At 39.3% G+C, this 20,567-nt stretch overlaps 1 protein-coding gene across 2 annotated transcripts in view; it reads right to left on the bottom strand.

The window, feature by feature from the left end:
• Positions 1-13,417: 13,417 nt before the first annotated feature.
• The window catches only part of SLC35D2 (solute carrier family 35 member D2), a 344,284-nt gene continuing 337,134 nt past the window's right edge, over positions 13,418-20,567 (bottom strand). For both annotated transcript variants that reach the window (XM_069227861.1, XM_069227869.1), the window contains one exon: positions 13,418-14,086. In XM_069227861.1, coding sequence (XP_069083962.1) covers positions 13,975-14,086 — 112 coding nt within the window. In that variant the 3' untranslated portion in view covers positions 13,418-13,974. The remainder of the gene's footprint in view (positions 14,087-20,567) is intronic.

Genomic DNA, 20,567 nt, shown 5'->3' with positions numbered 1-20,567 from the left:
CCAGTGTGAGCTTACAATCGGCTTTTAGGCCGCTCATTTCTAACCATTGGTTGGCTTACTGTCACTTTACTCTTACTTTCATTTACTTGCTACTTATTCAATAGATTGCCTTCCTCTTATTGCATTTTTCCCTCCCCTGAAGCATGCCTCTTCATGATCCGTTTGATTGGCTGTTTAAGGGTTATAAATCAGCCAGGAGCGTTGATAACTAGAGCCGTATATCAGCGAAATTTCACTTTTCCCTATTTGTCCCATCAGGATGTTGGCTTCTAATGGACAATACTCTGGGATTTCAGAGAGTGCAGCATGGTGGCTAGCAGTGGCAGGTTGAAGGTGCAAGTATTTAGTAAACTGGGTTTCGGATAGGGAGAAATGGTCCTGTAGTTCCAGAAGTTACCTTATACAGTATATGACCCATGCCAAACATGTGCATAGTGATTCGTTTATGCACTTACTCATCCATACATTTATACACACATTGACTCATTCTCACAAAGAAACATATTCTTGTGTACGTATTTACTGCGCAGGCTGCAAATAACCAGGGCTCCTGTGGCATTACATTTGGCTACAATTCTGTATTTTTTAACACAGCAAACCAGGTTTTTGTCAAAATCACATATCCCATTCTCTCAGCTCAGACTAAACAGCTGTATAGGCACAATGAATGGGTTCTGGGATTCAAAACAGCCCATGATTACTTGTGCAGCTTATATCTGAATTGGACAAACATAAATCTGTGGGAGCAATTCACTACTATGTCCAAAAAATACATTGAATGATTGGTCAAATGGACCCAATCAATGTCATCACTTAAAATCAGGACAGAAGAAATCGAATAGGACTCTTAGGTCTGAGCAAAAAACAAAAGCCTCATGGACATTAATTGACCCTGTAAGGACATTGTATTCAACTGTTTGAAAATATTTGTGAGTTTTCTATTGAAAATAAAATAATTGAAAAAACCTGATAGTTGCTTTAAATTTATAAATGTTATAGGCTTTCATAGATTGTAAACAGACTTTAAAGTACACAATCATTTCAACAGAATACCAGCACTGAGCACGCCTCTATTATCATTTATTTAGTTTTGTTTGTTTTTTATATTGATTGATGACCTTGATTAGATCTATTTGACCAATTATCCAATGTATTTGTAATGTATTTCTAAAGAAATTCCTTCAGGCGTTTTTGTGTTGTTTGGATTATGTACCAATTTCCCGAGGCAAGACTGAGTTGTCCTATTGTGTCCTATAATATCTTAATCTAAAACCTAAGGATAGATGGTCACCAGACAAACAGAAACACTTAATTTATGTTTATTGTCATGGTATTATGCATAAGTGATGACATTAATGGAATGAGGGCCTGGCCAAGTGACATTCTGTAAATAAAAATGGCATATGTATCAAAACAGGAGATCCAACTAGATGTGGGTGAACAAAACCTAAGGAAGTACACATTCTTGACCTCATAGCTATTTCTCTTAAGTTGAAACAGAAAAGCCACCAGAGAAGATCAGTGGCCTTTTAGTTAAAATGAAGCCCCCCTTCTGTGTTAATGCACATGCATTTTTAGGAAAATTATGTATTAGCTTAGCTATGCAAACTTTTAATAAACCAGCTTATAAAAAAGGATTGGACTATGGTGGATCTGTAAACTATGGACAAAATTAACTGTGCTTTTGTGTACATAATCTTTTTGTGGAAATTTCTTCCAGTGTTAACATACGAAGGAAGAATTTCTCTAATCAGTGCTATTACACCAAACTGACCTTAAAACTGGAAACATCAAAAAACATCTTAATAGTTATGGAACACACTTGTAAAACGGCCTGGAGCCCTATAGACTTGATTCCCTCATGCCCCTTAGTCCTCTGGCAACTTTAGGAGATTGCGAAGCATAGTTATTTTTATTCATGTGTGTCTCTATTTTACAAATCCACAGTAATCTCTAAATGCTTATTATAGTACTCCAGCAGCTAACAGCCCTTGGAATACTAAAATAAGTCATCTTCAGAAAAAGGCTGTATTATATAAAACAACAATGAAAATTTCCAATAGACAAGCTTATATAAAAAAAGATTGAACTACGATGGATCTGTAAAATAAAATATGGACATGTATAACTCTGCTTTTTTATTGTTGACCTTTTTGCAGAACAACCTTCCAGTGTTTAAGTAAGAAAGGAGAATGGCTCCAATCACTGCCATTGTAGAGTTAGGTTTCAACAACAGATCTCTGCATCTGGAAGCTTTGAAGCACATCATCAAATAATTATAGAAACCACCACTAAAATGACATTAGGCGCCAGAGGCTTGATTCCACCATGTACCTTAGGCCTGCGGTAACTTTAGCAGATTGTAGTGTGCCTATACCGATGAATATTACATTACCTTCCAGGAAATTTGAGAAAGCAGCACGTCCGTTGAACACACCACCAATCAGCAAACTTCAGAGAAGACTGAAGCAGCAAGGGTTAGTGCAAGCATGAACACTGAAGCAGCAAGGGTTAGTGAAAAGAGGCAGAAGCATAAAACATCAATGGGAAAGAAGAAATAAGATGTTAATTAAAAACACCAATCAATCCAATATCAATCCATTGAAGACTGATTCTATTTGTTCTAAGAGAGACCCGGTTAAGATTTAAGAACATTAAGAAAGTTAATTATTAGTTGGGGTGGTTGGAAGTCACAGTTAATAAAGTCACTGTCTTGTTGGGTTCAGTCGGAGGTTCCAGTAATTTAAACCTGAGCTCAACCCCTGGTAATTATAGCATAGAGTAGAAATGTTTAACTTAAAGAAAATGTGTAAAACATTTAGAAGTACCAAAACAGGTAAACACTCAAAGGCACAACAAAATATCAATTCCACACCAATGTATAAGAGAGAAGAGAGAAATGTAATAAACAAATGATAGCAAAACAACAACAAAAATAATAAGGAGAACCTAAGATTTAAATTTTAAAATATTTAAGAGGATATAGCACCGCCCATAAAAATAAAGCGCACAATGTAACTCTATGGACATGGTAGACTGGGACCAAGGTGCAATTTCCGGCCGACCACTATGGAGCCTGGGTTGGATAAACCAGTTGGACTGGTTCCAATGAAAGTCTAAAGTTAAAACATTTCAGATCCCACTTTTTTGAAGGAAAACGTTGACATTTCTTCTAAGTCCTAACTCAGAACAGGACTTTACTGGGAAGAAACTGTGCCTGCTGTTGTGGAATGAATGGCTGGTTCCTAAAGTAGATTGGTCCCACTGAAGCTTGGCAGCACTGGCGATTTCTTGCTGAATATTTTCTAAGTTCCAACACAGAATGGGACTTGCTCATTTTTTTCAGAGGTGCATGGATCTTTGAGTGGGATGATGCTGAAATCCAATCCAATTCTGTGGAGCTGCGGGTAGGAGAATGTTTCTGGTTGGTCCCACTAAACATCTGGAGTTCTGGAGGAAACTTTTTTAAAAGTTTCCAAACTTTCTCCCGTTGGCCGAACACCGACGTGAGTACACCTTTACGTCCCCCAGGACTACAGGAGAGGGACTTAAAGACTCTCCTGGCAGATGCCAACAGCAGGGTCTAGTCCAGGTCTAGTTGCTACTGGTTAGCTGGGCACTTGAGGAAAAAAGCTTATTTTGCTTGTTGCACCCCTATAGAGGCACAGGATGTCAGGCAACTGACCCTTTGAGTTCACATCTTTGTTTGAGGTACTAGTAAGAGGAAGTCCAGCCCTTCAGGGCCCCTCATATTAAACAGCAAGTGAAGTCCTTCTTATGTTCTTCCACAGACTCTGGGATTGTTCTAAAGAATGTACCTTGATGTGTCACATTTCTGCCTGACCCCAGCTAGTGGGCTGGGGTGACACTTGGCTCTTCCCTAGTCAAGGGGGGAAAGTTCCTGGTGGCAACCCTACTCACCTTTCAGCAGTTCTTCTTCGTTCTACTGCAAACAGGCCCAAAATACCATGTATAAATACCAGGATGAAGCCAAGATATCCAAAGTCTTTAGCCAAACTAAACTGGGGCTCTGAGAGTTAGGGTGTGTTTGGGAGGGTACTAGGGAAATCACCAGCAAACTCCCATATATAACACTAAAATCCACTTTGAAGCAGGCCGTGGGACCCACAACAAAACAGGAAACAGAGGACCGACAGGGGCTCGCAGCAACCAGATAGGGGATACACAAAATGTTTTATCTGTTCCTGTTTCATGCCTTTCACTAGCTCAACAGTTTTACATGGGCCTCAGAGAGACACTTGTGCAAAAAGGATGCAACAGCTCCCACCCTGAATATTCTGCTTAGCTCAGAGGAGTCATGCCTGCCCATTCAGGTTGACCTGTCAATCAAAGTGGTCCACTATGTTGTTCCTGGGAAGAATTTCGCATCTCATTAAGGTTAAACATGTGACTGACAACTACTGGACAGCTAATGTAAATTAGCCTCCACAAGTTTCAGGCAGAGACAAAATTTAACTTTCTAAGTCAGAGCCTTTCCCTGTGATGATAGCTTTTGGGGCCTTGTCACTCTAGAGGCATGGTAACATTAAATGTGTACATTACATTTTTAAATACTATGTAATCTCCCTTTGGGGCTACAAGACATACACAGGGTGATTTGTTATTAATTAAAAGTAAGGTTTTCCTTTGTCAAAAGAGTTATTTTGATAGGTTGGGCTGCAGGCTTAAACTGCAGCAGTCAGGCTAGAGTGGTAGGCTGAAGCCAAGTTTTCTTTGACACATTAGTGGATAGCTGAACATAAGAGGTGATATGTAACTTGTTATGCCATAGGTGTATTTTCCGTACCCTATACTATGGCTTTATAAGAAAGTTACGTTGGATCATGTTGTGCAATTCTGGTTATATAATCATAAACTATTATAATAAAGAGTATTTGAGAACCTCTTGGAAAGCACTAGGGGCATTTCCAATTGTTATATCTGTGTTTCATCAGCATTCCTTTTAAGAATCTGTAGAGTTTATAATTTCAACTCTTCAAGGGGTCAGACCAATACAGAGAATGACTGAACATTTTAAGTATTCTGAGCAGAAAATGTAAACAGAATTTTTAATGTTTTTAATGTTTGTACAAAGCACTGCTCTACTACAATGGCATAGGTTCTTAATCTTGTTATCTGTGCGAAGTAATGTTTTTAAAGGACACTTGTCAGTTCCCCTGGACTCAGCAGGACATGCGCAAAAAGTCAGCACATGCAGCAAGCAGCTATATGTTAGCAGGTATCTGTAGGCATGTATACGTTGATATGTAGTTAACCAGCACAAACCCCAGAAAGTGGAGTTCAGAGCCAGTTTCAGTATTTATTACGAAAGTGTAAGAAATGCTAAAACTGAACAAAACACTTAAAAATTGAGTCGTCCAGAATATTGTCAAAAGGGTCAACAAATACTATGTTCAGACAGAAAACAAATAAGAAGAAAATGTTGGTTACCAAACACTACTATGATTTGGAGGACGTCAATCACAATAATTCCAGACAGCCCCAATATCAGGTCCTAGCCTACTTGTTGCAAACCACGGATTGCTTAGTACACAGGGTAGGAGGTGCTTCTTTTCACTTGCAGACACTAATTTCAGTGCTTAACTATGGCACCTGATGAATGTAGCTTTAGCTTGTGAAAGATATTTCTTTCAATAATTTGATTAAAACTTGCCTTGCCGCTCCACCAACTTGCTATCTCTTTCTATTGTCACACAGGAAAGTATGGAGTCCCTAGACTTACTCAACAAACCAATTTTTAGGAATGCAGATGTGTGAAAATATTGGGCCCTATCCACAATGGTAAATTTGGTCATAAACATAAGTTTACTCCATTGCTTGCTGGGGTTATAGAGGAATGGCTTTCTCCATGATGAAAACCCCCATGTGCTGAGTCTTCGGCAATGGAGAATGCCACACATGGCTACTAGGAACCATTAGAAAAAGTCACAACATTCCCAGAAGTATGCCTGGAAACCTGTGCCTGGCACCAAAAGGTAGAAAATTAGCGCCTGTACGTAGCTATGTTTCTATAGGTGCAGATGTACTTTTTGGTGAACGGGGCCCATTATGTGTGGCTCTTACAGAGCTGTTGGCATCTGCAATGGAAGTCTTAGATGTTGTCCTGATGTGCATCACTCCTTACAGCTACCTTTGTGCCTAACAAAATTAACCTTCAATGATCTGAATGTCTTGTTAGAAAATAGTAAACCTTTGAATGATCCTGCAGTTTTTTACTTCCCCGAAAGGCCCAAACCTAGCATTGGCCGCATAAGATAGTGGAAAATAATATGCTGGTGGCGGCACTAGTTGTTGCGCTTTGCAATTTGGTCATCTGGTAATCAGTCCTGAGGGTTTTTACAAGAGCTCAGTAATCTCTGCTTTAAGTGCACCCAGCAATGCAGGACATGGAGACGATCCTTCAGAGATCTTAGTTACCACTGCCTCAAACTGTTTTTACCCCCTTAGGAACCCTTGAATGCAAGCTCCTGCTTAACCCTTTTCTCTGCTAAGCCGTCCCTCCCCCAGTGCTAAGCCATTTTTTGGCTATTTGGGATAGTTTGCGCTTAGGCCTCCATAACTTTGTTTCCACATAGGCTATCCATGCCAAATTTGCATCCTTTTTCCACCATCCAGGGGACTATAAAAGTACCCACGGTTTGTGGAGAAATTAGCCAAAATATAGCAAGATTTAGTTTTTTGGGGGGAAATGGGAAAAAGTACTGCAGAAGTCTGTTTTTTTCCTGCAGATGGCATCGAAAAAGATTTGTGATGCTGAAATCATCATCTTTCCAGCTTTCAGGAACAAGCAGACTTGATTCATAAAATCACATTTCTACTACAGTTTTGGCATTTTAGTGTGCCATAGCCCGTTTTCCCTATTTTTTGGGTTTTCAACCTCCTTCTAGTTTGTGGCGGAAACGGGTGTGAAACCCATGGTTGGTCCTGGAGAGTTATACTTTTCTGAAAACTAGACACAATTCCAAACTCAACAAGGGGTCATTTGTGTAGATCCTTCAAGGTTTAACCAAAGGAACTAAGGAGCTGATTTAAGAAAAGCAGCACTGCATCTAGTGCAGCGCCACTTTTCTTGTACCCCTTAGCGCCCCCCCCTTACCGGCACCATGTGTGCGCTGTATTTAAGGTGCACCACACCATGACGGTAGTTAGGGAGCTAGCATCGAAACTGTTGACGCTAGTTTGGCGCTTTCCAGGATTAGCATAAAAAATGTTACGCTAATCCCGCAATGCACATTGAGGCCCATTATAAATAATGGTGTGCCTTTTTTTAATGCCTGCTCTGTGCAGGCGTTACAAATGCCGCAAAAAAATGCCGCAAAGAAATCTATTTGATTTCTTAGCTCCATTCCCCCCCCCTCGCCTAACGGGGGAATGTCCCTCTGCATACATTATGCCTAGCGCAGGCATAAGGTGGTGCAAGGGGTGTCAAAGTGGCACAATGCATGCATTGCACCACTTTGTAAATCTAGCGCACCGATTTTGGCCGCGTTGGGCCACACTAGCGGAAAAAAATGACACGAATGTGACACAAGGAGGCGATAGGCCCTCAAACCTGGAAATAAAAACATATTGAAAATTAGTAGGAAAAGACAGCCATTTGTGACAGCATTTTTATTTGTCACAATCGCCTATTTACAAAAGCAACATACCATTACATCTGCTAGACTCCTCTGGTTGCTGCGATATATAGGGTTTGTGAGTATAACTGAGCTGCCCCCTGCAATGGATATTTTTGGTTGTGTATCTGGTATAGAGCAATTCATATGGTAAAATATGAAGAGTGAAAAAAAGGTATCACGGAAACCTATGTGTTTCCAAAATGGGCATAGAGTTTAGAAGCAGAGGTTATTTGCACATTTCTGAATTTGTGAGTACCCATACTAGCATGTGAATTAGAGGACATTTCTCAAAATGTCTTCTTTCTTACACACTAGATTACATTTGGAAGGCACACATGCAGAGAAATACAATTTGTAATAATACTTGTTCTACTATTTTGTGTTCTCACAAGCCTCCTGATAAAAGTGGTACCTCACTTGTGTGGGTAGGGCTAGTGGCCACCACTACATTGGCCACAACAGGAAAGGTGCCAAAACACAACATGGACATATCAGATTTTTCCACTGAAAACTGACCCTTTTTTGCAATGTGGCTAGCTGTGGATTTTGGGGCTCTAGCTCAGTCGGCACCTAGGGAAATCTAGTAAACCTACACCTTTTTTTAAAACTAGACCCCTGGAGGAAACCAGGGCGGGCTGACTTGCATGGATCTTACTGTTTTTCTTACCCAGAAGCCCTTGTAAACCTCAAACTTTGACTAAAACACATTTTCTCATATTTCTGTGATGGAAAGCTCTGGAATCTACAGAGAGCAACTAATTTCCTACCATCTACCATTCCCCCGAGCCTCTTGATAAAAATGGTACATTACTCTTGGGGGTAGGGCTAGTGGCCGCAACAGGAAAAGTGCCAAAATGCAATATAGGCACATCACATTTTTCCACTGAAAACTGACCCTTTTTTTGCAATGTAGCTAGCTGTGGTTTTAGGGCCCTTGCTAAGCCGGCACCTAGGGAAACCTAGCAAAGCTGCACATTTGTGAAGACTAAACACCAAGGGGAATCCAGGGTGGGGTGTCGTACGTGGCTGTCCAAAGGTTTTCCTACCTAGAGGCCCCTGCAAACCTTAAACTTTGCCTAATTTTGCACATTTTCCTTGCATTTCTGTGACGTAAACTTCTGGAATCAGCAGGAATCCACAGAATTCCTTCCATCCAGCATACTCCCACTTATCCCAATAAAAATGCTTGCCCACTTGTAAGGCTGGGCCTAGTGCTTGAGACAGGAACAGATTAGACCAAGGCCAACAAGTGTCCCTCTTCAAGGACTCCCATTGAAGGTAGTTTGATCCATTCCTATCATGGGTACTGGGCACACCCAAACAAGGGGGGCAGCATTTTTATTGCAATAAGTGGAAAAATGCTGAGTGGTACACATTTTTGGAATTCCTTTTGATTCTGGAAGAATACATCACAGAAATGCAAGGATAATGTGCAAATGTAGTCAAATGTTGAGGTTTTCAGGGCATTGTGGGTAAGAAACCTTTATGGGATTTATAAGAAGCACACCACCCTGTACTCCCCTGGGTGTCTAATTTTCAGAAATGCCTAGGTTTGGTAGGTTTTTCTAGGTGGCCACTGTACCCAGGGCCAAAAACTGCAGCTACTCATTTTGTTGACATGTATACTACAAAGAGGGTCCAGAACTCTCTTTCTAAATGCCCTGATTTTAAGGAATATGGGTTTCCAAGGAGGTATGGACCCCTTATGTTAATCTCAGTTTATGGAATTTAGTAAGAAAGTAATGGTGAACCCATATTTCAATTGATTAGTTCATGCCTTCAATTTCACAGTTCCAGTTATAGTTAATACATCCAGCCCGGTCAACAGATCCAATGAGAGTTTATTTGAAAGTGTATAGATTAAAAAGGAGCCAATACAACGTGAATAAGTGATGAGCAAACGCTGACCTGTGTTTCGCCCCCTAGTGGTATATAAACCTGGGGCTTTCTTAAGGCTGTAAAATACAAACAACAAATTAAGAACAGACCATCTATTTGTGAAAAAAAACAGAAATTAGAATTACGGAGTAACGCCCAAGTGCAAATGACAAAATAAAAGCAAACAAAAGAAGACCAAGTACCAAAAGTCTGACTAGTGGAAAACCATCTCATAGGATAGTATATAAAATTACCAGAAAGATGATACCACTGTGAATATGAAATCAGTGAGGTTTATGAATAAGGGTGCTAGCAAATGAAATAAACAAGCAAGAAGATAAGTTGGACAAGCAAGGAATAATCACAAAAACATAAGATAAAAAGAAAAAAAGATATTGTGCTCAAGATTGGCAGCACCCCCTCTGTGGTTGATAACTTCAACATTATGTAAGAGATCAGAAAAAGTAACCTGAAACAAACAATTAGTCACAAAGATCTCTCATGCAATAATCCACTCAAGTCCAGTTGTCCTAGACTGATATAATACCTGTGCAAATATTATTAGAGTAGATTCGTGTAAAGTCACATTATCATTTAAGATTGAGGACCAATCATTTTGTTGATGTTACCACATTACTTCTTGGAGCCCGCACTCTTGCAGGCACTAGACACACCCACAAAGTTGAGGTATCATTTTTAGAAAGAAATATGGGGGGACTCCGGGTGGCCAGAAGTTTGGGGTTACCAGCAGATTACAATACTGAGGGAGCCACTCGAGCCACCCTGCAGTTCCCCTGGTGTCTAGTTCATGAAAATATCTAGCGCTTCTGCTGCCACCTCAAATTAAGGAATGTTGCAAGGGGCTCTTGGAGGGAGCACCAGTGCTCCCAACACAGGTTGGTGCCAGGACAGCCTGGAGCCATCCTCAGCACACGCACGCCATGGCCAAGGACTGAAGGAGTTAACCTACCTCTGCTTCTGTAGGTCTTCTCTGCTTTAATTATTAAGCAGTCTAGGTTGGGCTGTGAGCTCTGCAACTTCAGAATCTAAAGAATGGAATAGCACAAGTAACTTGAAGGATCTAATGAACCTGTGCCATCTACTATTTGCTCAGAGCACATTCTCCTGTTTGGGGAATTTCTCAGGTCGATAGGTCAGCTTCTATGAGATCTTCTAAGTGGGCTATCTGATATTGAGGAGCTCCACTCGGCTAGTGCTTGTGAGGACACACTTGACAGCTGTTTGCCTCAGAAAAAACAACCCATACTGAAGTTACTTTTTCTAAACGAGCCCACCTTCTCCTCTCATGCTGAACACGTCACTTTAGGCTTACATGTATTTTGCAGCTGCTTATATTTCCAACATACTTTAAAAGTGTCTCCTATAGGCTTCCTATTTCCACTATTTGGCCAGTGCTCCGAAATTCTGGAAGACAATGTTAACTTCTTGATGAACTGAACTTTCTTCATCCATTGGTCTGTTGTTGTGTCATTCACATTCTGCTTCCACCCTTTAAAGCATATAGAATGGGGCAGCGGATAAGCCTACTTAAGTCACTTGTTAACTGCACTTTGAGTGACTGCATTTTGTACGCTCACAAGAAGCACATCCACACACTAGCTAGTTTCCTTCAGTGCCAGTGCTTCTGTTATTACTTTATAATTACTTTACTGTTGCCTTTGTGTGATGTGATAGCAGGACACTTCTGATGCACATTCCATCTTTATCAGATCCCATCTCCTGACAGTGCTGTTGTGAATTCCTTCTGGATTGTTTTTCTGACTGTTGCTATTTCACAGCATACCAGAAGGTGTACATTTGAAACTGGTCTTAATTATCCTCTTTTTACAATTTTCTTTTCCTCTTCTTTATTTCTTTCCTCCTTTCTTTCCTAATATTTCTTTCTTTCCTCCTTACTTTTGTTTCTTCCTTTCTTACTTCTTTCTTTCTTTTATTCTTTTGCTTTCTCTGGCCTTCTTTCATTCTTGCCTTCCTTATCTCTTCCCTTCAATCCTTCCTTCCTTTCTTTCTTTTTCTTTCTTTCCTTCTTTTCTCTTTGCTTGCTGCCTTCTTTTTCAGTTTTTTTTCCTTTTTTTCTTTCCTTACTTTTTCGTTCTTTCTTCCCTTCTCTCTCCCACTTTCCCTCTCTTTCTCTTTCATTCTTGCCTTCTTTCTTTCATTCTTTCCTCCTCTTGCCTACTTTCATTCTTTCATTCATTCTCTTCCTTCTCTCTTTCCTGCCTTTTCTTTCTGCCATTTTTTCTTCTCACTTTCCTTCTCTTTATTTCTTTCCTTCCATTTCTTTCTTTCTCTCTTTCTTTCTCCCTTCTTTTCTCTTTCTCTTTGCTGCCTTCCTTTTTTCTTTCTTTCTCGTTCCTTCTTTCCTGCTTTTTTCTTGTCTTTGTTTGCTTCTTTACTTCTCGCGTTCTTTCTCTTTCTTCCTTTCTCTTTATTTCCTTCCTTCTTTGTTCCTTTCTCTTTCCTTATCTCTTTCCTTCTCTTTATTTTTTCCTTCTCTCTTTGTCTCTCTTTCTCGCCTTTTCCATTTCTCCCTCTTTTTTCTTCTCACTTTCCTTCTCTTAATTTCTTTTGTTCCTTCCATTTCGTTCTTTCTTTCTTTTTTCCCTTTTTTCTTTCTTTCCTTCTTTCTTTCCCTATTTCATACATTCTTTCATGCTTTCTTTCTTACCTTCTTTCTTGCCTGCCTTCGCCCTCTCTTTCTATACTTCTTTTGTTCTTTTTCAAAGAGGAGGCCTGCAGCCAATGTCAGACTGATTACGTTTTTAAGTAGTTCCCTTCAATGCCAAGATGTAACATGGAAATGTGTGTGTTTTTGAGAAAAAAATCTTTTTTGCCTGTAACAAACAATTTCTTTTCGATTGATTCCCAAACAATATCATTTAGCAAAAACCATGACAAGACAAAAAAGAATTGCCAGAAGGATGGCGCCCAGCAGCAGGAATATTGGCTTTGCCCATCCTTGTTCTGGAACATGGTATCCAGTGTCTGCTCGCATTACCATATGTATTTGGATCAATTCAAAATTGCAGAGAAACTAGCTATCAGGAGGAAAATATTCTCATTGTAGACAGGATTGGGTTTCACATTAAATGAAAGTGTGCACAAGTTAAAGGATCCATATGATCGAACTAATTTTAAGAAAATAGGTCTGGTGCTGCAAGACGTAGTTGCAATGATGGAGTATTATAAAATAATACATTGGATGAACGGGAACTTATATGGAGGCTACATGGAGATAGAAATCACAACTAACAGTAGCAAAAACACTCAGCATGCTAGGGGAGTCTTGAGTGCCTTTTTGAACAAGGGTAAATTCTGATTCTAGAGCGAGCAGACAAAAAGGAAAACCCCCTCCAAAGTGAGGGCATAGCATTAAAAAAGGTGCAAACCTCTTGGATCTGGATGTTAAAAATTGTGGCACAGCCAGCTGAGACAGAGATCATAACAAAATGTATTGCTCAGTGTTGATCTAGACAACAGATACTGCAATTAGATAGGGCTAGTCCCCTAAAAAGCTGTGTGACAAAAATAGAAAAGAGGAATGACAGGTGACAACTTGAGTTTCAATTCAGCCATAATAGATTCGAATAGCCTTGCATGGGAGGGGCCTTTTGCTAAAGTGCTTTTTTAAGCTTATCAGCTGCCACTTTCTGCGACGACAGATGAGTCATTGGGAGGCCGCATATGGGCCCTTTTCCTAAAGGTAGGAGAAAAAGCTAGACACGTAACAGTGTATGCAGCTCACATTCACTGATACTAATTATATGTTATTTGCAGTTTTATCATCAAAAAATAAAAAAATAGACCAACTATGACTTTTTCAGAATAAGAAGCTATCACATTTTAAACGATGAATATTATAACGCGACTCAAAAAAATATTCCTTAATTTTTTAATGGTTGGTCCACTTGAGTGTAGACTTCATACTATATGTTCCTGGTTGAAAAAGAACATTGCACATAAGGGAAACTAATTTAAAAAAAAAACATAAATAGTAGTGTTATGAAAAGAATCATAAAAAAATAATTTCAAAACCAATTCACTGTATATGACCCTTTTAGGTTTTGCAAAATTAGCTGAGTAATAGGTATGCATCCAAGCCAGGGACATTCCATAGACAAACCTTCATTTAGTGCAATTACAATGTCAGAAATTCTACTTTAAAAGTGTAATGGCACATGTTTCTTTAAAATATCAATAAAATGGTTATTGGTCAGATTAGCCCACACACTGAGAGGGTCAGGGCTAGGTTTCAGAAATGGGTTCCAAGGATTTCAAGGCGCAAGTGCTTCTGAAACTACTCCTCCTGTTGATAATGCCTCATGTCTCCCAAGGGATGAGGGCATCTTGAAGGCGAATATTTGAGAAGATGGACGGAGTCATTCTATAGCACTTCAGCTTGGCAAACGTGTGTCTTCAAATTATGTCCAAGGGTTCACACCTTCACAGGAGGGGGAAGCTTTATATAGTCTGTAAAATGTTTTTCGTTCTTTGGGTGCACATTTCCTCGCAGAGTAATAAAGGAATATGAAAGTCCCCCTGCCATGCTGAAAGAACAGGTACATAAAAATAATTAAGTCAGTCATCAACAGCTTACACACAGAATTTCAAATGTTTGGCAGTCAACTTGCAAATACTCTTCACCAAATTTTAAAAGATCAGTGTGATCATGTGTAATGTTTATAAGAATGTTCAGTGTAACAACGGATTACAGAACTATCAGGTGAATCCCCCCTCCCACTATCTTACATCTACTTTTGACCTACCACAGTATTGGAGGCACTACATCAGAAATATCACTAGAAGTTCTGTTTTATTAATTGGTTTAGAGCTCTACTGTTGTCAGCTGCTTGCTCGGACATAGGGACTAAGTAAGCAAAACTCAAGACACAATATTTCCACTGGAACTGAAGCTACAAATGCACAATTGTTTTATAGGATCTTACATTCATATGTTTTCAAAAAGGACCATGTAGAAAATAGGATATATTCAAAGACATAAGTTAATGTAGGAGGAATTTAAATTTTCTAAACTTCAACTAAATAATTGACATGTCTTCTCCCTAAATACCTGTAAAATTGAGTTAAGGCCCCCACATGGGTGGTTGCCTTAGCATGCATGGTGTTTGCTGTGAGTCATAAGAAGAAATTCTACTTATATATGAATATGTTCTTGCTATTTTTAGTTCATCTTGTCCTAATGTCCAGCTACAAATATCTCTTTTTTACCTCTGATCACTGCAATCGTACTTTTTGTGCCATTAATCTTCAAAAACTGATTTGATGCATATAAATTTAACTTAGTTAGGCTTTGTTGAAGGCCTGTTAGACTCAGATCAAAAAGAACAACAGCATCCGCATACATCAATATGTGTAATGTATAGGAGCCGAATTATGTTAGGAAATATTTCAGATGCACAAATTGTTCGGGCGAGAAGTAAACTGAGAACAATAAGTGGGCAAAAAGACATCTCTGTTTTAACCCATTTTCCCTTCTCATCTTTTGTATTAAACATTTGTAGTCCTCCATTAATATGTTACACCATGTTACACCATGTAGAGATAGGTAAATCGGTTATAATCCGTAGAAGATTAGGCGGGAGAGCAAGCGCTGCAAGTTTTCTCGAAACACAATTGAATACTGTTGAGGAATCATTAAATGCAGCAAAAATTATTTGTTGTCTAACCGTTACATAATTCTAAACGATAAACTGAACATCAGCTATAAGTTACAGATTTTGGCTTAAAAACTGGATTGTTCATGGCATCGCTCCATTCTCGTAGACCCATGCCTCAAACAGTTCTAATGTGCTCCTGAATAAAATTCTTCCTAATGCATCCAGACGCGGTATCTGTCTACAATTGTTTGAAACAACTCTTCTTATGGTGTAATGCTGGTATCAATGTTATTGCAATGAAGGAAAAAAGGGAGCAGATAATTGCTCCAGAATGCTAAATCTTTTTTTCCAAAACTATCACAGGTATCTTATCTTGTCTGATTGTGTCGGAATGTCTAGCTCTATTGATATACTTACCTATTGTTAAAGCTGTCGGAACAGAGACAGATGCACAGTCCTGAATGTAATGAGATGTGATGTAATTATCAGTAATATAAAGCTTCTACGATGCATACAACTTTGATATGTGAACAATAAAGTCCTGTTGAGGACTGCTATTGCTGATGAGTTTATTTTTGCCCACATGCAAAAACTACGATTTTTCAACATTTGTCAAAACTCTCTGGAGTTTTTGTACATGGCTACTTGTTTCAAATTGTGTCAATTCAAATCTGCTTGTTTTCTTTTTAAGTACTGCTTGCAACAGCAATTTCATGCGCTCTCTCTCCTGCAAGATATATTGTATACAAGGGTCATTTGCCAGCCCATTGCTTACCATTCATTTTCTTAGTTTTCACTATTATTTTCTGCCTCCTAATTAGCCATCACGTGCTGGCTTCACTTCCTCTTCTTTCCTCAGGAGCATGGAGCGAGTGCAGATTGATTCAGCTTGATTAGGGCCCTTCCTCTGTTGCCACTGTGAGTAAAGTACTATTTTCCTTTTTCACACTATGTTGCTTCTTTTTTATGTGCTTCTTCCCTTCGTTTTGTTCTTAATGTACATAAACACATGTTCCCTGCATTCTATGCACCTTATACACGTGTGTATTCTGTGCATAAAGCATGTAAATGTTTCTCTGCATTCTACCCACTGCGCACGTGTGTATGACATGCATGAGGTATGAATATGGACTCCTCACTCTATACAACATGGACATATGTGTTGCACATACTGTGTGCATACCTGTGTGTTTTCTCAACTCTATACACTGTGTAGGCTTGAATAGTCTGCTTGTGCTGCATGTAAACATGACTGCACCCTTCTCAGCAGACACCTTCTCCTTTTCAAGAGCTGCGCTTCAACTCTCCCTGGCTAAAGGCAGATTAAACATGACATTTCCCTTTTCAAATGAGACAGGACTGTGCGTTGAGTTCTAAAATTGTTTCCACAAACAAGCATTGGTAAAGCTAATAGGTCTCACCTACAGAGAGTTTAGCCATGTTGTAGAGCAGTATGACTGCTGTACAGCATGGCTAAAAGTTATTAAAAAACAGGACTATGAAAGTTATAATAAATACTCTATGATGAAGGAAAATAAAAAAAACACTTATAGTACTTTGAAAAAAAGTACTTATAGCTCTTTTTAATAACTTTTAGCCATGATGCAAGCCAGCCATGCTGCTCTACGACATGGGTAAAGACACTGGCATAGGTGAGACGGAAGTAATTATTTTTCTTTTCTGGGTCTTACTCTTTTTTTTCCACTATCATTACTATGTTTTGCATAAAATACTAAAATTGAACAATTAACCTATCTTCAGTAACAGTTGATAAGTCAGTACAAAGCATTAGGAATTCATTAAATAAATGTATTCTAACAACTAGAATATATTTCAATATATGCTTAATCTTGACCCAAAGTCCAAGTAGGACTCTTCCTCTTCTTGAGTGAAGGGGAAGATCTAGCATGACGTGCAACACAAAGTGGTCACTATAGGTGGAATCTGGTATGTTTACATCAAAAAATTATTTAATCTCTCATTGGGGCCCCATGAATTCCTTTTCGAGTCCGATGGGCTAGAATATCTGAATCGGCCCATCCATTAATTACCAAGCCACCATTGACTCTTAACTGATCAAGCACAAGAACTTTACACCAGTCCTACAAAAAGTTAGAACATATGTTTTTAGGAATATTCCAAATTTCTTTTACTTCTGAGTTTCTAATTACATTTAGGGCTACAGCAGAAAGTTAAATACTGCAGTAACCTACAATTAATACCTGTTTCACTTACTGTCTTACAAATGTATTATTGAGTCAAAATATGAATTAACATACAATTGTACTGCTTCCCAGGAGAAATATAAACAATAAAATGAGGAAGGAAGCATTTCTGTGCAGCCTCTAACTGATATTAATACATTGTTTGAGGTTACAGGAACACGACTAATGGCACAATTGCAGGTGTATTCAATTGAGTAAAGTATAGCTACATTGCCGCAAGCATGGTCTCTCTTGGGATTATTTGTAGGACTGCTGATTACTTAATATTTTTCTGTAAATAAATGATGACATTCCTAGGAGCCTTGAATACCGATAATTGCTGCATTCAGGTTTTCAGAGGCCTTTCAGATAGCAGCCCACAATACATTCTATGGTAATGTATAAAACATATTAGTAAATTAAACATCCTGTACCACAGAAATAGAATTAATCTCTCTAGAAGGCTCTCTAAAATTATTAGTTTGGCCTGACGACACATCAATGCAAGCCCTTTTCTTTAAAAAATCACAATTAGACCAGCAGTTCACTATTGTTGTAGATATATCAAACTCATCTAAGAACATGACTAGCTTGATGCAACTTACAGCAATGATTGCAATAAGGGAAGTGCGGATAATAAGCACAGAAATCTAGATTTGTTTAGTGAACAATCACCTTCATGAACAACATCCACAAAATCAACTGTTGAAGGGATGGCATAGCGTATGTCAGAAGGATGATGTAGAATAAGATATACATATATTGTTTGGATCTACTTGTACTTGTGAAGTTTTGTTTCTCTGCCACAGTTAGGAACTGGCTTTGAAATTCTCTGGTTAATGGATTAAGCCTCTGATATATGTTAGAAGTATTATGTACATTGCAAATTGGAGCTGGGATAGGTGGTTCAGAAAAATCATTCCTAGATAATGTTGGCTGCTCTGTTGGCAAAGGGAAACATAATGGTCATTTCTTTGTTATTGTATGTCCTACAGGTTTAATTTTTTCTTTTGCCTCTGCTTGACTCCAAGACACAATTGACTCCATCTCAGAAGTTGACGAGCTTCCACCTTCACCAAAACGCAAAAGGAAACCCCAACTAGTAAAGAAAGATAACGCACCTAGACAAGTGTCACTCGTTAATACTAGACGTGACCCCTTGGAAATTCAACCTAATGTACCCATTAGGCAAAATGCACAAAATGGCTGCCAGAATATAAAACCTGGTCATAGGAACAAACAACACATGATGAAAGCGAAAACCAGTATCTCAGAGCCTACGAATGTTTTAGAACAATTAGCAAGCTCATGTTTTGATCAAGTAATAAAACGCTTAACCCAATTGGAGGGAAAAATGGACCTATCAATCTAATGAAGGCACAACCTGTAAACCCAACGGCTCTAACTACCCAACATTCTGGTGATATAGACCCCAATGTGAATTCTCCCGCAACCCATCAGTTGTTTCCATCTGCTCCTCAGATCACACAAAGATGTGCTGGTTCACGTGTTCCCTCTGCTAGAAGTAGCAATCCACAATTGAAAAAAACAGTGTTAAATAGTGGGGAACACGCAAATATTGTGAAAACTTTCCGGGGTACTTCTCTAATATCAAGAGGAACACTTGATCTTCCACCCGCGGCAATCCCTTACGTGATAGTTCTCGCCAATGTTCCTACCCTATCTGGAGGTCATGGGGAATCATGGACAGCTTTGCGGAATAAATCCTTGAACTGGATTGCAACTCGCCTGAAACCTGGCATGACAAATACACTTTTCGAGGGCATTAAGATGGTCAGAAGGGTGAAATGGGTGGGTAAAAATCACAAAACGCTTAGGGGCAACTGCGTAGTCCTCTCATTCAAAACCCCCAAATTGGTTGAAGACATCTTAAGAAACCTAAGTCCACTGCAGATTATCAATCATTGCATTGTCCTGCTCCCTCTGGGTTTCTTTTACACGAGTACTACAGGTCATGATGGTCCTGGCCTCTATTCTGGGGTACAAATAAGCTGGCCAGAGAGCCAATATACGATCCCCACTGCGAATAGATTCCACGGGCTTAGCTCGGAAGAAATAGACTGACTAACATCTGACAAGGAACACAGTAGGTCCAAGCACATCACAGAGAAATTTTAGCCCCTGACCAATTAGGTGGCGATAGCTTGGTGGAAAGTTTTGGAGAAGAACAGACGGTAATGGAACTTTCCCCCAGTCTACCTACTAAAGATGAATCGCTCCCATGTGGCTCCCCAAAAAAACTGCCCATTTGCGCATTTCGTGCATTGACCTCTTCCGCCTGCAAAGAAAGCGACACCATTATAGGAAAAAATCAAGCAAGTAATAAGTTTCCTGTGGGGCAGGGCATTAAATTGCAGAGGGAGAACTTCTCATTTTTATTTTGGAACGTGTCAGGCCTCCAATTTAAAGCAAAGAATGAGGCCTGGTTAGAATACATTCAATGCTTCCCTTCGGTGTGTCTCCAAGAGACCTGGTCTATGAATCCGATTCACATAAACGGTTATAGGACATTCCATACCCCTGCTGTCCCCTCTGTACGGGGCAGGGCTAAGGGTGGTTTATGCACCTTCATTTCTAATAAGTGCAATAAAATTAAGGATATTACCTTAATTTCCAATACGTTCTACCAGGTGATCACATGTGAACTAAAAAATACTGCACAATTGGTGGTCATTAACTTTTATAGCAACGCCCCTCAACAAAGCTTCCAACTTGTGCTCAATCTTTTACAAGAAGATCTAGATCGAGTTTGCAATTCTTCGCATAAACAGTCTTACATTGTGTGGGGTGGTGATTTTAATATACACCTGTGCACTCAAATGATTAAGGGTTTTTGACCTCTCGCCCTTGGCGGAGATGATGATTTACTCCACTTCACACATAATAATTTAGGCAACTTGCTGAACGAAGCACTATCCAGATATGACCTCGTTTTGTGTAATAGTCTGACTTATGGTAAATTTCAATTAAAACCTACCTTTAATGGCAGGCAAGCTAATACTATAATTGACTTTATATTACTATCCAACAATTTGCTTCATTATGCATCTGAGTACAATACTCAAGACACTATGTTCAGTGACCACAACCCTCAAACTCTAGGCCTGACATTCCCTCAAGCTATATCTAAACACAGGGAATTGGAGGAGGCGGTAGTAAGTATTGAATTGGGAGCAAGAAATGGC

Source organism: Pleurodeles waltl, chromosome 1_1, assembly GCF_031143425.1.
Source record: "Pleurodeles waltl isolate 20211129_DDA chromosome 1_1, aPleWal1.hap1.20221129, whole genome shotgun sequence".
NCBI classification, from domain to species: domain Eukaryota; kingdom Metazoa; phylum Chordata; class Amphibia; order Caudata; family Salamandridae; genus Pleurodeles; species Pleurodeles waltl.
This window is presented reverse-complemented; position numbering and strand designations above follow the sequence as displayed.